This window comes from Anabrus simplex, chromosome 4, assembly GCF_040414725.1.
Source record: "Anabrus simplex isolate iqAnaSimp1 chromosome 4, ASM4041472v1, whole genome shotgun sequence".
Classification (NCBI taxonomy): Eukaryota; Metazoa; Arthropoda; class Insecta; order Orthoptera; family Tettigoniidae; genus Anabrus; species Anabrus simplex.
In genome coordinates, this window is record NC_090268.1 from 108,442,640 (window position 1) to 108,458,926 (window position 16,287).

General features: G+C 38.2%; 1 protein-coding gene across 1 annotated transcript in view; it reads right to left on the reverse strand.

Moving 5' to 3' along the window:
• Positions 1 to 16,045, reverse strand: part of Mtap (Methylthioadenosine phosphorylase) — a 37,328-nt gene extending 21,283 nt beyond the window's left edge. The window contains exons 1-3 of the mRNA XM_067146273.2: positions 15,870 to 16,045; positions 15,092 to 15,237; positions 14,493 to 14,660 (exon numbers count right to left, since the gene is read on the reverse strand). Of these exons, the coding sequence (XP_067002374.2) occupies positions 14,493 to 14,660; positions 15,092 to 15,237; positions 15,870 to 15,890 (335 nt within the window). The 5' untranslated portion in view covers positions 15,891 to 16,045. The remainder of the gene's footprint in view (positions 1 to 14,492; positions 14,661 to 15,091; positions 15,238 to 15,869) is intronic.
• Positions 16,046 to 16,287: the final 242 nt, after the last annotated feature.

Sequence of the window (16,287 nt, forward strand, 5' to 3'; positions counted from 1 at the left end):
ATTACACTCCTCATCTATGATATACCTACCAACAGCGGCATATTGATGTGATGGGATTTACTTTTAAGAGTTTATTTCTTGTTAAGACAAGAGCACATAATTTCTTTGAGGCAACTAGTGAACTGTATTATCCTCTACATTAAGGTATATATGTTTGAAATGGTAATGCTTGCATGGATTACCACTAACATAAATGTTCCGTTACTGGACATTATAAACATCTATATCATGGATTACCACTATTTATTTCAATGTTTCAATTGTTCAAGACTGTTTACTGTTACAGAGTTGTATACAACTAGCTATATTGAATTCCTGGAGTGATGCTGATCCCTTCAAAATATCAGCCAATGGCGTTGCATATCTATGTTTGCGAAGATGGAAAATGTTGCGCAATTTTTATGAATAAATAAACTAACGTTTGGATCGGAGGGTCGTTAGCTTTCGGATGAACATATTTGCCTCTTACAAGTTATGCTACATAACTTCACGTTTGGACATGATAAACTGAGTTAGGCCTATAGTGAAGTTTTAACCCATTGAATTCATAAAATCCATAATAATCAGTACCATTTCTGTACTGCTGTAGTATATGTGATAATTCCGCAGAAACTACGGAAAATCTGAAGTAGTTGCCATCCTCTGAATGTGTCACGTCAAAATGGAGTGAAGCATACAGCATTGAAATTAGCTTGGACAAGCTTGGTGTGTGTGTGTGTGTGTGTGTGTGTGTGTGTGTGTGTGTGTGTTGCCTGATGTCATCACAGTGTATTCTTTTGGGGAGAAAAAAAAATCTATTACCCCAGAATTTGAACCTGAAGGCAATAAAATATTGAATTTTTTTTTTGCTTAAATATGTTCATTTATTTATGTGCTTTCAGAGCCTCCGTGGCTCAGGTGACAGCGTGCTGGCCTCTCACCGCTGGGTTCCGTGGTTCAAATCCCAGTCACTCCATGTGAGATTTGTGCTGGACAAAGCAGAGGCAGGACAGGTTTTTCTCCGGGTACTCCGCATATCCCTGTCATAATTTATTCCTGCAACACACTCCAATATCATTTCATTTCATCTGTCATTCATTAATCATTGCCCCAGAGGAGTGCGACAGGCTTTGGCAGCTGGCACAATTCCTATCCTCGCCGCTAGATTGGGGCTTCATTCATTCCATTCCTGACCTAGTCGAATGACTGGAAACAGGCTGTGGATTTTCATTTTCATTTATGTACTTTCACAGTACAAAAGGATTTTTTGAAATTCGAAAGAGAAATGTTGAAAACATATAATTAGGTACTAGCCTGCAGCTGAGGAGTGGGCGTGGCATCATATGACAGCTGTCACAATGTTACTTGTTTGCTCTGAAAAATAAATCTGGACTTTGGTGCCATCTCTTGAGCATTCCAGGTATCTCTTGAATATGTATGTGTTCTCTGAGAAGCTGGTATTTATTTATGCTCTGTGATCATAAGTTCTTTGAAGTAATTTGTAAACAAGCTTGTCAGAAGTGTGTTTCGGTGGTGTTATTTCTGTTACTCAGTGTTCAATCATGCCTGAAGTCAGAGGTAAAACTGCACCAAAATGGAGAGCAAAAGAAATGCTTACTAGGAGGTGGTCTACAAACCACGCAGAACAAACACCTACATGTGAGATGGAAGCAAATATTTCTAAGGGATCAAATGAACCTGAACATGAAGGCCAGTATATGTTTGTTGATATGACTTTTCTGAGATCCCTGTATAAAAATGCACTGTGTTGTAAATGTTTCAAGGAGAGTGTAACTGCGCAAATAAGAAATACGTTTGGTTTTTTTAAAAAAGTGGTTGTGAAATGTGAAAGCTGTGGTTATGTTTTGAATCAAATCTACACCTGCTCTCAGAAGCAAAAGTCTCAAAATAACAAGAGCATGTTTGACATTTTTTTTTTTTGCTACTGGCTTTACGTCGCACCGACACGTCTTATGGCGATGATGGGATGGAAAAGGGCTAGGACTGGGAAGGAAGTGGCCGAGGCCTTAATTAAGGTACAGCCCCAGCATTTGCCTGGCGTGAAAATGGGAAACCACGGAAAACCATCTTCAGGGCTGCCGTCAGTGGGGTTCGAACCTACTATCTCCCGAATACTGGCCACACTTAAGCTACTGCAGCTATCGAGCTCAGTATGTTCAAGATAAACAAGAAAATTGTGGAATCTTTTAACAGGTTTGGTAGGGGATATGCCGCTGTGGAAATATTCTGTTTAGGCATGGACATGAATATCATGAGCAAATTTACTTACTATAATATTTTGAACCATATTGTAAGGGAGGGAAAAGTTTTTGCCAATCATGTTTTGGAAGAATCAAGGAGGCAAGTACACGAGGCACATATAAAGGAAAATAGTGTTCTTGCAGGTGCATCTGTCATTGACATTTCAGTCAGCTACGATGATAGTTGGCATAAGAGAGGTTTTACCAGTAATTTCGGAGTTGGATGTGTGATTGACATTTTGATTGGTTTAGTAGTTGATTGGGAAGTTTTATCCAAGTACTGTCACTCGTGCACTGCCGGGAAGAGACTTGGGTGAAGAAACTCCAGATTTTTCATTTTGGTACGAGTGTCAGCAGTCACACTGTGATTGAAACTACAGTGGATCATCTCCAGACATGGAAATGGAAGCTGCAGGAAGGTTATGGAAGTGCTCAGAAAAGCTAGGTTTCCGCCACACTACTCTGTTGTCTGATGCAGACTGCAAAACACACATTCACCTGCAGAAACTGAATGTTTATGGCAACACAGAAATTGTGCAGGAAGAGTGTGTGAATCATATTGCAAAATGACTTGGGAGGGGATTAAGAAATGTGGTGAAGGGAAGTCGGGCACAATACGTGACTCTCAGTGGGAAAGCACACGGAAGTTTGAAGGTTTTTTTTTTTTTTTGCTAGGGGCTTTACGTCGCGCCGACACAGATAGGTCTTATGGCGACGATGGGATAGGAAAGGCCTAGGAGTTGGAAGGAAGCGGCCGTGGCCTTAAGTAAGGTACAGCCCCAGCATTTGCCTGGTGTGAAAATGGGAAACCACGGAAAACCATTTTCAGGGCTGCCGATAGTGGGATTCGAACCTACTATCTCCCGGATGCAAGCTCACAGCCGCGCGCCTCTACGCGCACGGCCAACTCGCCCGGTGAAGTTTGAAGGAAGAAACAATTGTAAAGCTGATCATTATTACAGAAGAGCCATTGTTGACAATGCTCAAGATACTATGGCAATGAGGAGTGCAGTCTATGCAACACTGTACCACTGTATGAGCACTGGTGTTTCTTTAATCGTGCCCTTGCTAAAGGAGAGCAATCAGAATCACACAAAACTGCTATCCATACTGCTCTGAGACCATCTGTTGTTGTTAGGATGATATCAGTTCATCACGGCTGGCATCCGATACAATTCTCTCCAGATGCACTGCTGGAAAGACTCAAAATGCAAATGAATGTCTCAATCTGGTCAAAGTGCCCAAAGGATGTATTTGTATCCAAGAAAAAAGTTGAACTAGCTGTGACAGAAGCTGTTTCACAGTTGTATCAAGGGTGCTATTTGACAGAAGCAACAAGAACAGAGACCACTCCACTGTCAGGAAATAAGAAGCGAATAACCGAAGTTAGAGACAAGTGACGAAGGAAGCAAAAGGCAAAACAGTGCTTAGAATTCAAAAAAAGAAGACGACATGCATCCAGATTGACAGCCATACACACTGAGGAAGCTAGAAAGAGAAAAGGAACAACATACACCCCAGGTGGATTTTAGAGCAAGGATCAGCACACGATAGTATTGTGTAACTTGACTGCGTTTATATTTACTTTTTTTGAAATTGAACATTTAAATATAACTTTTTTTGTAGTAAATATTCTCGAAATTGGATGAAATTTTTAGAGACAATTCCTACTAACAGTGCTTGCGTATTATTTTGAAAAAATAATAAATTTGAAACGAAATATTGATAAATATATGTTGTAATTATTTACATAAAAGATTCAAAATTTTGAAAATGAATTTGAAGTTAACCACAAAAGATACCCAAAAAGCATTATGCAAAAGTGTTTGACTATATTACGAGATACAGTCTTCAATTTTTCAAACACACAGTAAATTTACTATTAAAAATGATTTTTGAAAAACCCCTTGTTTATTTTAATTTTTTAGCCAACATAGGACTACTTAGGTTTATGGAGGTTTTTCTTCTTTTCGTCAGCCCAATACTGTTTCATCCTTTGTGAACGTAATTTTCTTTCTGCTTCTGGAATCACTCTTCCTATTCTCTGCTTGTTGATTTTTGTCTCTAGTGTGTTTATATTTCAATATGTTGAGTGTATTTGTTTTGTATTTAAAATCTTCTACTGTATTATGCAACTCTCTCATGTCTTCTTTAAGATCGTTGTTGCAAGTTGCTTTACGTTGCACAGACACAGATAGGTCTTATGGCGACGATGGGACAGGAAAGGGCTAGAAGTGGGAAGGAAGCGCCCGTGGTCTTATTTAAGGTACAGCCCCAGCATTTGCCTGGTGTGAAAATGGGAAACCATGGAAAACCATCTTCAAGGCTGCCGACAGTGGGGCTCGAACCCACTATCTCCTGAATACTGGCCGCACTTAGCGACTGCAGCTATCGAGCTCTGTTTCTTTAAGTTCTGTGATCCATCTAATATTATTCTTACTCTTCTGTAATTTTTCTATTATTTTTCTACTGATTTTATTTTCTGGTGACCGTATTAGATGCCCTAATGATATTTGTTTCTTTTCATTGTACTAGTTACAGGTTCTCTTTCTTTACCAACAATCTCATTGGAAGCTAGTCCCCAGACTATTTACTTGATAATTTTTATTTAAACAGGTTCTCACTATTTTCCTTTCTAACTTGAGTAGTCTATCTATTGCAAATGTGTTTGTTGTTTTGAATAATGTTTCACATGCATATGTAATTTGTGGCTGGGTGGCTGTTTTGTAGTGTTTCAATTTGGTTGCTACTGAGAGACACTTTTTATTATATGTATTCTTGGTAACATGCTGTGCTGTAACCAGTTTATCTATTCTATTTAGCTATGCTGGTTTCTCGTTCAGGTTGTATGTGATAATTTCACCTAAATATTTGAATTTGTCTACAATTTTTAATTCTTGGACTCCCAGCTTAATTTTGTTTGCAAGCAGAAGATGACTAAGTTTAATTTCTGTTTTTCAAATGAAATTTTCAAACCAATATTTTGAGCTATTTCCTGTAAAGATTTTATTTTTTGTTTTGTTTCCTGAATATCATTGGCTAGAAGAGCTAGATCATCAGCAAATCCTGGACAGTTCAAATGTATGTTAACCTTCTGGGTTCCAATTTTTATATTTTTTGAGATGTTCTTGTAACATTCCCTCATAACGTACTCTAGTGCAAAGTTAAAAAGAAGAGGTGACAATCCGTCACCGTCTTAAACCAGTTGTTACCAAGAATGGTTCAGAAAGTTCTCCTTTGAACTTAATTTTAGAAATTGTATTAGTTAAAGTTCAATCAATTTGATTAGCTTTGGGTGAAGTCCGAAATGTATTAATTTTTTTTTTTGCTAGTTGCTTTACGTCACACCGACACAGATAGGTCTTGTGGCGATGATGGGATAGGAAAGGCCTAGGAGTTGGAAGGAAGTGGCCGTGGCCTTAATTAAGGTACAGCCATCATTTGCCTGGTGTAAAAATGGGAAACCACGGAAAACCATTTTCAGGGCTGCCGACAGTGGGATTCGAACCCACTATTTCCCGGATGCAAGCTCACAGCCGCGCGTCTCTAACTGCATGGCCAACTCGCCTGGTTTTTAACATTTTTAATAATGATGGTCTGTGGATGGAGTCGTAAGCTTTCTTGAAATCTATAAATGTTATTGAAAGAGGCTTGTTTCATTTTCTGTAATATGCCATGACTCGCATCAAAGTTGCTATTTGTTCAGAGCAGCTTCTCCAAGGTCTGAAGCCTCCCTGGTATTTACCAACTCTTGATCAAGTTTTCTTTAATCTGATTATATTGTATCTTAGAGAAAATCTTATATGTGCAGCAGAGGATGGAAATACCTCTATAGTTGTCTGGATTACTTCTTTCACCTTTCTTATGAATTGGATTAATTATAGCTGTTGTCCATAGTTCTGGGAATTTTTCTGATATCTAAATCTTCTGTAATATCATATGGAGGGATGTCTGAGTTGCACTGCTGGCATATTTCCACATCTCTGCAAAAACCTGGTCTTCTCCACATGCTTTGTAGTTCTTCATTTCCTTAAGCACTGTTCCAACTTCTTTTGCTCTAGGTGGGTTTATATTTTCTGGTTTAGTTTTTATCAAGGTATGTGTAACAATTATTTTTTCAGGTTCATCACTGTTCAATGCATCCGCCATGATTTCTGTGTTTTCCTTCTTATTATGCGCTATTTTCCAACAATAATGTGTGTGTGTGTGTGTGTGTGTGTGTGTGGGGGGGGGGGGTATTATTGCAACTGTTTACCAAAGGCTTTGTAATAAACTCTAGAACTGATTTCATAATCATTTTCCTCAACAGAGTTTCTTGAATCCTTTTGATATTTTCTATTAATTCTTCTAACCATTTGGATGAATTCTTTTCCAACATTCTTAAGGTTAATGGCATTTTCTTCCGTTTTGTGGGCTTGAAATTTCAACCAAGCTCGATGTCTTTCTTCATGCATTCTATCACGATCAGAGGTCTACCAGGCATGTCTTTTCCTAGGATTTAATGGAGGTAGATTTCTGTATTCTGCTAAAGAATTGGTATTAGGTCATCTAAATTATCTGTTAGTCTTGTTGTTCCTGTTCTTTGCCGATACTGGGCATTCTTGATTAACTGATGTGGGTCATATGTCCTTTTCTCTCCAACTCTATTTTGTCTTTTTCTTTTCAATGGAGTAAATTTAATCTTGATTTTAATTAAGTAATGATCTGAACCAGTGTCCGTTCCCCTTACAATGTTGACATTTCCTTGTGAAAGAATTTGTCCATATATATGTGGTCTTCTCCTTTTGTCCAATCAGGATGTTTCCAAGTTTTAAGTTTGTCTGGTTTTCTTTTAAAATATGTAAATTTGGAGATTAGTCCATGAGTTCTGCAAATTTCTATGAGTCTTTGGTCATTTCTGTTAGTATATTTATAAGGAGCCTACTTTCCTACTACATCTTGATGCTTCTTTTCCTTACCCAGTTGAGCGTTGAAGTCCCCTATAAAGATCTTAATATTTATTTTATTCATTGTCTGATCTAAGAAATCCCAGAAATCATAGACTTCTTGCAGAAAACCCTTCAGGAAAAACACACATTTTTCAGTGGCAGCTGGTGCAGAAAATCAGCTGTGTGCTGTAACCCATCCGCACTCCAAAAAATAAAAATATTTAGAAACATACCGGTATGAGGTTTTCAAGAGGCTCTCCACTTAGTTTTCCACACTGAACAAACACGCAAACAACCCCAACACATATACACATTCCTCATAGAAAAACTATAAAACTATATAATTAAACACACAATAATACCTGCAATGGCAAAATATTCACGAACTCAAACACTTGGTGTGAGCGCGCAAAAACAGAACTTCCCAATGCCACCAACATCACTGAAATAAAACCAGCAACGGCGTAATGCAAAATTACATGTTATGTTTTTATAGTGACATTTATAAACTAGACATTTTTAATTAAAGAAAATAACAATATCATGTCCTTATTTTGACAACATAAAAAGTACAATTTTTATAGTTCATCGATTTATAAATGTGGCTATGGAATAGGCAAGTCGGTGGTATTCTATCCTCTTTGGTATTAAAAGACCTGGCGGGAACAGCTCGACAGCATTTTGTTTTCCTGTTTGCATTGAGCAATCCCCTCATAGATACTATCGCTGAGTAAAGAGGGTGCCAGCTGCCACCTTCTCATATTGGTCGTAATGCAAGTGTGACTAGTGCTAGTGCTGCCTGTCTGTGGTCGAATGAAAGAATCGCTGTGAAGTGATATCTTGGCGGCTGTTGTTTCCACAGCCTATCTCTCTGTATCGGAAACGTTGGGCACGCATGCGCAAAAGGCAGAGCTCCTGGTTTCTGGCTAAAAGCTTAGCTCTCGCTGAGCTGTGACCACACAGCACCCGGCGTGGAGCGCACCAATAGTTACCTGGTTGTGAGGGGAGTTCAATAATTTCTTATTCTTTGGCTGACGTCTTTTTCAATGCACTGTATTTGATTGTAGATAATAGTTTTAAACTAATTTATTTTTCCAACAGGCAGTGTGCTGCAGCACTTCAGCACATAAGGTACGGCCGCCCCTGACATTTTTTCTCTCGAAAACTGTTGGCTCAAGTGAGCTGTAAGTTTGTATCTAAGTTAAATAATACTCACAAATTATATGTTTAAAATTTGAGACCAATTGATAAATAGGGAAAAAGTGTCATTTTTTACCAGACTATCTCCTTAACCCTTTCAGACCGAGTACGCACAATTGTGCGGGTTCGTATTTTGTTTATCCCTGACCATATTTGATGTTTTTTCGGCGCTAGACCGGACTGCAGTGATTGTGCGGGACACGTGGCGTCTATTTCAATTGTTTTTAGTATGCGCTTGACCGCCAGGGTGAAGGAAGAAGAGTTTAAAAAGCACAGTTGATCGGCGAGATGGCGAGAAGCAGTAGTGCCAAAAGTAAGTATTTATTTATTGCGTTTATATTAATCTAGAAGCTTTACTGAATACCGGAATATATTCAATGAAGTGTGTACATTGGTTAGTGAACGTAAATTTTGAAGATACATCATCGTATGTGATACGAGGTTTTGAATTTTGATACGCACAATTGTGTGGGTCCTTTTTTTCGGATGTTAGTTTTTATTTTGTAACATAAACTGTCAATATGTGTTTCGAGGAGCGTATTATTAAGTTTTTGACATACAAACAAAAATTCACGCCTCCAGTTTTCTTTCAGGTCTGAAAGGGTTAAGCCTTTATGGTAGGCATGAATTTTGTAGGTTACAGATGACCCAATGCATTACGTCGGAGCATGCTATGTCCTTATAATTTCATGGTATCGTATGCAAGTGCATGCCATGAGGATTAACATATCGCACTAACATAGGGCCTTTCAAGGTGAATGCATAGGTACATTGCACGGTGCAAAATGCGAAAGACGACTTCGCTAGGTTGACCAGAGTGCAGACTCCACTCCTGGATTTTAAGCAATACCACTGTCTCTCTCTTTCCCTACACCTGTCTCGCTCGCTCCGCCTGTCTCCCCCTTCCTCACTTGCTCTGCAGCGCTCCCTCATCCCAGCAGAGTTGAGCTTAGCTGAGTCGCCCAAAGTTAAAACGCTGGTCTGAACCGAGCCGAGTCGGCCGATGCACGGTGCATGGAACCCCTGCACCTCGGTTTGCACGGACGAGATTTTGGACGTTTGAGAGGCCCTGCACTAACACAGAAAAGGTTTTTCAGCGATGGAGGGATGAGAAAGGGCTAGGGGTTGTAATAGGATTGGAAAGGTATCGGCAATGACCCTAAGGTAAAGCCCCAGCATTTGCCTTGTGTGAAAACGGGAAACCATGGAGAAACATCTTCAGGGCTGCTGACAGTGGGATTCAAACCCTCTATCTCCCGAATGCAACACTAACCACACGGCCAACTCACTCGGTCAGTAACAAGTCACGACAAGCTCCGAACCTCTCTGCATGCAGTGGACTGCCTCATAGGACACTGTTGTTCTCCATTTGAGAACCCACACTTCTTTCTTCTCTATTCACTATCCAGCAGTGTAGTCTTAAAAGTGTTTTTGCTAGTTTCTATGTGAAATGTGCAGTGTTTTCAGTGAGAAAATTAATTTTGTAGTTTTATGTAGCATTGTAGTAATGGGTGATCACAATGAAATGTGGTTTTCTAAATTAATTTGTTGATTGTACTCATAGATATGGTCATGAAGTGGATGGCTTGCAATGAAATGTGTCAGCGGGATATTGAAAAACTTAAACGGAAACCTTTCAGAGTTTTAAATTCTGAGGAAAATCAAATGATACTTTCTTGTTATAGAACAGTGTAAAAATTAGCACATTTGATGTGCAGTAGTAAGAAACAATTCAACTGTGATTTAAATACAAAGCTGTATGAAGAACAGAAATGGCCATTTGGGTGTAAATACTAAAACTATTCTGCTTGCCATGTTAATTACTTGAGAGTTTCAAAATTAAGTTGCTGTGGACTGGTACAGGCTATATTAATCTTAACAATGAAGCTGTTTTTGTCGTAGTTAAAAATAAATGTGATAGAAAGGAAGGTCTTAAAAGTATGACTATTAGGCAGTACCATATGGTTGATAAAGCACGCATGAGGGAGTTTTTAAAAAGTAACTATGATCGGTGGAAAACGAAAAAAATAAATATATATACAGACTCTGGGATGGGTTTAAAGCAATTGTTGAGGAATGTGAAAACATGTTTGTACCTTTAAAGGTGGTAAGGAATTGTGAAGACCCACTTTATTACAACACAGAAATAAAGAGACTAAGGAGGTACAGATTGGAAAGAAATAGAGTGACTAATGGCTGTGGAGGTAAGGAGAAATTGAAGGAACTGCTAGGAAATTTAATCTAGCAAAGAAGTCAGCTAAGGATAACATGAGGGCAAGCTTAATGGGCAGTCATACAAATTTTAGTGAAAAATGGAAGGGTACATATATGTACTTTAAGGCAGAAAAAAGTTCCAAGAAGGACATTCCAGGAATCATTAATGAACAAGGGGAGTTTGTGAGTGACTTCAAAAGAAAGAAGTATTCAGTTAGCAATATGTGTAAAGATAGTGGTTACAAGGATAATGTCCAAATAGGGGACGTGACTAATACTAAAGAAATATTAAAATTTCCCTATGATAACAAGGACGTTTACAATAAGATACTAAAGTTGAAAACTAAAAAAGCAGCTGGTGGTGGTGATTGTTTTAAGAGGAAGTATAACTAGGCAACCATCCTCTATATAACAATAATCAGAAGGAAAAAAGGAAGGGGTCCGACACTTCGAAAAATGAAGATATCAGCCAAAGAAAGACAAGGGCCTCGAAGGGCATGAAAATGAAAGACTCCCTAGCCCTTGCAAACCTAATAGCGTCGGGGTCGGAAAAGAACAAGAGTTGACCAAGGGAGGTCGGATAGGATAGATGAAAGTGAGGAGCCTGGCACAAGTAAGTGGAAGCAATGCCAAGACTCAGCTGAGGGCCCCGTGGTCGCCAGCCCACGCTCCAAAGCCAGAACCCCTGGGGCCCCTTTTAGTCACCTCTTACGACAGGCAGCGGATACCGTGGGTGTTATTCTACCGCCCCCACCCACAGGGGGAAAGCAGCTGGAATTGATAAGATTTCTGGAAATATACTAAAGACAATGGGTTAGGATATAGTACTATATCTGAAGTACCGGTACTTATTTGATTATTGTTTGCATCAAGGAGGTATACCAAATGAATGGAGAGTTGCTATAGTAGCAACTGTGTGCAAAGACATAAAGCTGAAAATTACAGGCCAGTCAGTTTGATATGCATTGAATGTAAGCTTTGGGAAAGAATTCTTTCTGATTATATTAGACATAAATACAAAGCATGTTACAAGTGTTTATTTATATATCCACCTATTCAATATAAAGAGATCTTTTTAGAAATTAAATATTATTATAAAATGTTAAGGGACATGTTTCGCCCATATTAAGGGCATCATCAGCCTCAAATTCAAACCTGTATGGTGAAAAATCAGGATCCTGATTGCTCTTACAAGCCATAAAAAGAGGATATCATTATAGGTGTCAGTCTAAACATACAAAATATTAGAATGTCCTTGGCTAAAATTGCAGTATCAAGCTGCATGTCATAAGTTCACATGAATATACTTTCTGGAGCGTTGAAAAACTTGTTGGGGTAGGGCAGTAAACAGCTCAGTCTTTATAATGAAACAGAAATGTGCCTCCTTGAAGATGATAAGAAAAAGCAAAGCTGATACACTGTTACAGATGTCAATATCGTATGTTGTGATAAGACAACAGATCTCTTAAATGGCTGTTCAGCTGCCTATAGTCTATTTAACTGGCTTGTAAGAGCAATCAGGATCCTGATTTTTTACCATACAGGTTTGAATTTGAGGCTGATGATGCCCTTAATATGGGCGAAACATGTCCCTTAACATTTTATAATAATATTTAATTTCTAAAAAGATCTCTTTGTATTGAATAGGTGGATATATAAATAAACACTTGTAACATACTTTGTATTTACATACATTTCAATACGGACCTAACATGAGAATTATCTGTCTGTTAGGTCATCAGCCCAGAGGCTGGTTGGATCCTCAAATAGCACCACCAAAGGTTATAAGGAAACCCCAAAAACCAATGGCAGCGCCAAAATGAGGCGTACTAGGCAATATGAGGAGTGAGGTAGTTTGCCATTGCTTTCCTCACTGGGTCAGAAAGTACTATTGCAGCACGACTGACCCTATGAGCAGCACCTTTCACAACACTCAGATGCAATGAGAATTATAACATGTAATATATTAGACATGTTTGGAAAATTAATAACTAGTTCCATAGAAGAGCTATACCAAATGAATGGAGAGTTGCTACAGTAGGAACTGTGTGCAAAGGAAAGGGTGATAGACATAAAGCTGAAAATTACAGGCCAGTCAGTTTGATATGCATTGCATGTAACTTTTGGGAAATAATTCTTTCTGATTATATTAGACATGTTTGCAAAATTAATAATTGGTTCCATAGAAGGCAGTTCAGATTTTGGAAAAGTTATTCCACTGAAGCTTAACTTGTAGGATACCTGCAAGATATAGCAGATATACCGGATTCAGGTCAAATGGACTGTTATCACAATTGACCTGTCTAAGGCATTGAATAGGGTGGAACGTGGGAGACTACTGGCAAAAAATGAGTGCAATTGGACTAGACAAAAGAGTGACTGAATGGATTGCTATATTTCTAGAAAATAGATCTCAGAGAATTAGAGTAGGCGAAGCTTTATCTGACCCTGTAATAATTAAGAAGGGAATTCCTCAAGGCAGTATTATTGGACCTTTACGTTTTCTCATATATATATAAATGGTATGAGTACAGAAGTGGAATCAGAGATAAGGCGTTTTGCAGATGTTATTCTGTATGGAGTAATAAACAAGTTACACGATTGTGAGCAACTGCAAAATGACATTGATAATGTTGTGTGATGGACGGTATGACGATAAACGGGGTTAAAAGTCAGATTGTGAGTTTCACAAATTGGAAAAGTCCTCTCAGTTTTAATTACTGCATTGATGGGGTGAAAGTTCAGCATTCTAGTCCAGTTTCCATTGTCCTATGCTGTTCTCCACAGAATCCATCTATCGTAATCTTTGTCTTCCTTGACCTCTTTTCCCTGTCATCTGTCTTTGCAGTAATTGCCTTGGTAGTCTTTTTTCATCTGCTTGACATGTCCAAACCACCTCAATCTGGTTCTACTTTGTCATTTAGTTTAAAGAAATTCATTATAACAATTTATTAAAATTATCTTAAATTAGAATATTCAAATTACAGTCCATTAAATTAATTCTAATATTACTTGCACAGGAATTGTCCGACGCATTGGTTGAATGGTCGGCATTGAGGCCTTTGTGTCAGACGGTCCTGGGTTTGATTCCCGGCCAGGTCGGGAATTTTAATCGCTTCTGATTAATTCCTCTAGCCCAGGGACTGGGTGTTTGTGTTTGTCCCAACACTTTCCTCTTCATATTCAGACAACATACTACAGCACCAACCACCACAGTAACACGCAATCCTGCCATAAAATAGGGCCAAATCCACATGTGCCACACAATTTGCACCTGTGACCCCATAGATGTGGGAAAAGGGGTAGTACTAGAAGAAGAAGAAGAAGAAGAAGAAGAAGAAGAAGAAGAAGAAGAAGAATACTTGCACTGGAATTGGTATAATTGAACTATGCATCCTTCGACTTGAACTCGCCCTTTGCAATGGGTCTCAGTTCACTTCTCTTCAAATGTACAAAACACTACATTAATCACCACAGAAACATGCAATATCTAATACGTCCCTCCACATAGGATTAGCATCAGGAATGGCGTTCACTGTAAAAAAGGGCCAAATTCATATCAAGTGCCAACCTCAAAATGGGATTAAGGCCAGGAAACAGAATAAGAATGTGCAGCTATGTTAACGAGAATTAAACTCATTAAAGTCATTTTAAAACAGTGATCAAAATGACCACATTGGCAGCTCAAGATATATGCTGTATTTCAAGAGTTCTAGCATTAAAATAACATTCTGTGTGTAATCTGTAATTCATAATTTTTAAATTGTGTTTGACTGAATGATTGTATTTCCTCCCTCGTAATATGAATCTGCATTAACTGTCATACCAATTTTTATGAAATTATATGTATGTATTGTATTGTATTTTTTGACAACTAAATATTTTAATAAGCTTCTGTATACATAATTACCTGTCAATGAAGGAGTCTAACAACACAAGGTCTCCAGGATGGATATTTTCTTGCAATGAACCTGTAGCAGTTGAGGCCAAAATGTGAGTGCAACCAACTTCACGTAAAGCCCAGATGTTTGCACGATAATTGACATTTGATGGCATGATGGTATGCTTGCGACCATGTCTAGAAAAAGGAGTCCACTTTAAGATATATTTGTAAAACATAATATCAAAATCAGACACAGGGAAGAACATTAACACGTCTGCAAAGAAAATATAGCCTACAGAAAATCTTTATTTACCTTATTTGCCAAAATCACATGAAATTAATATAAAGCTAGGGATTTTAAATTTTGTACTAGAAGTATAGAACCATATTACTGGAAAGTTTACCACTCTCTTGGTATACTTATTTTCTACATTATTCTGTAGTAGGTACTATCATTATCATCAGTTTCAGGAAATGATAAGGAAATAAGATTATTTCAACAAGTGTGCAATGATAATTTGAATTCCTGTAAAAAGTTTATGGAAACTGAAATTTATGTGTAATCAAGAACTGACAGTAATACTTAAGACTATTAATTATGTTAGGTTTGAGAAAATGGTCATTACCTAGCAAGAACAACACAATCCACCCCTTTGATTTTTCCTTCTAACAGAACATCAGAGGGTTTCCCATAAGGTGTTTCAATGCTGCACTCTTTGCTATTTTCCAGAATATCAGGGTTACTTAATCCTGAGCCACCAATTATTCCAATCTATCGAACAGTTAGTAAAGAGTTAGATTATAAACATTTACACATAATATATGTCATTATTTACAAATAATGTTGAAAGTCACATAAAACATGCATTCTCATAGAAAGATACAAAATTAAAAAAAAAAAAAAAAAAAAAGTGTCTCAGAACAAGGGGAGCAGGGGGAAATGGTTAGAAGAAAGTAATAAATACTAAAGCTAAAAGTACGTATTAAATTTGATACGGCCCTTCTATAATAGAACCGACTTTTCGTAACATTTAAAACACAAGTCTTCACCAGGAGTAACTGAAAAATGTGATAATTTTTCTTTGGAAGAAAACATTTCATTCTGGGTAGTTTAGAAACTAAGTAACTTTCATCTTTTGACCTAATCAATATTTTATAGCAATAATTTGTTATTAACAGTCAAACACACTCGACGGGGTGGGGAAGATAGTAGGGTTATTGGTGATCAGTCTATAGAAATACTCATTTATGAGAAGAATGCCAGTACATTACACAAGAAGGCCTCTTATGAAAAACCACCCTTCGAACAACGGACACTGAAGGCTAGACTTTTCAAGGTACACGAGCCAAGATAATAATAACCTGAACAATTAGGAAAATAGAGACAAATGATGCGATAAATACCTTCACTTGGTATTTCCCCATGTTCACTAAACGAGTTTTTGGATACTTTCAGTGCAAAGAAGACGTTTCTCATCAAATCAGACGGACCTAACCACACCCCAATGTATCCGGCAGTATTAAAGCTTCAAGGTTCGTACAGGTTAGGGTGGGTGGGTTGGTAAAAGCACACATGCTCTTCAAATTTCAACTTCTAGCAGTTTGGCCAACTAAGTCGCCCGCTTACGTTCACCGCAGTCTCGATCCAGGAGAATCGAGACCCCTTTGCTTACGTTCACCGCCGTCTCGATCCTCCTATACTGCCTGCTCTATGCGAGCCTTTTTGCGACTACGCTGCGACAAAATTTCTCCGCTAGATGGCAGACATAGACGCACAATGGTCTAAACTTATTCTAATGACGACAGCCTACAAAACACTATG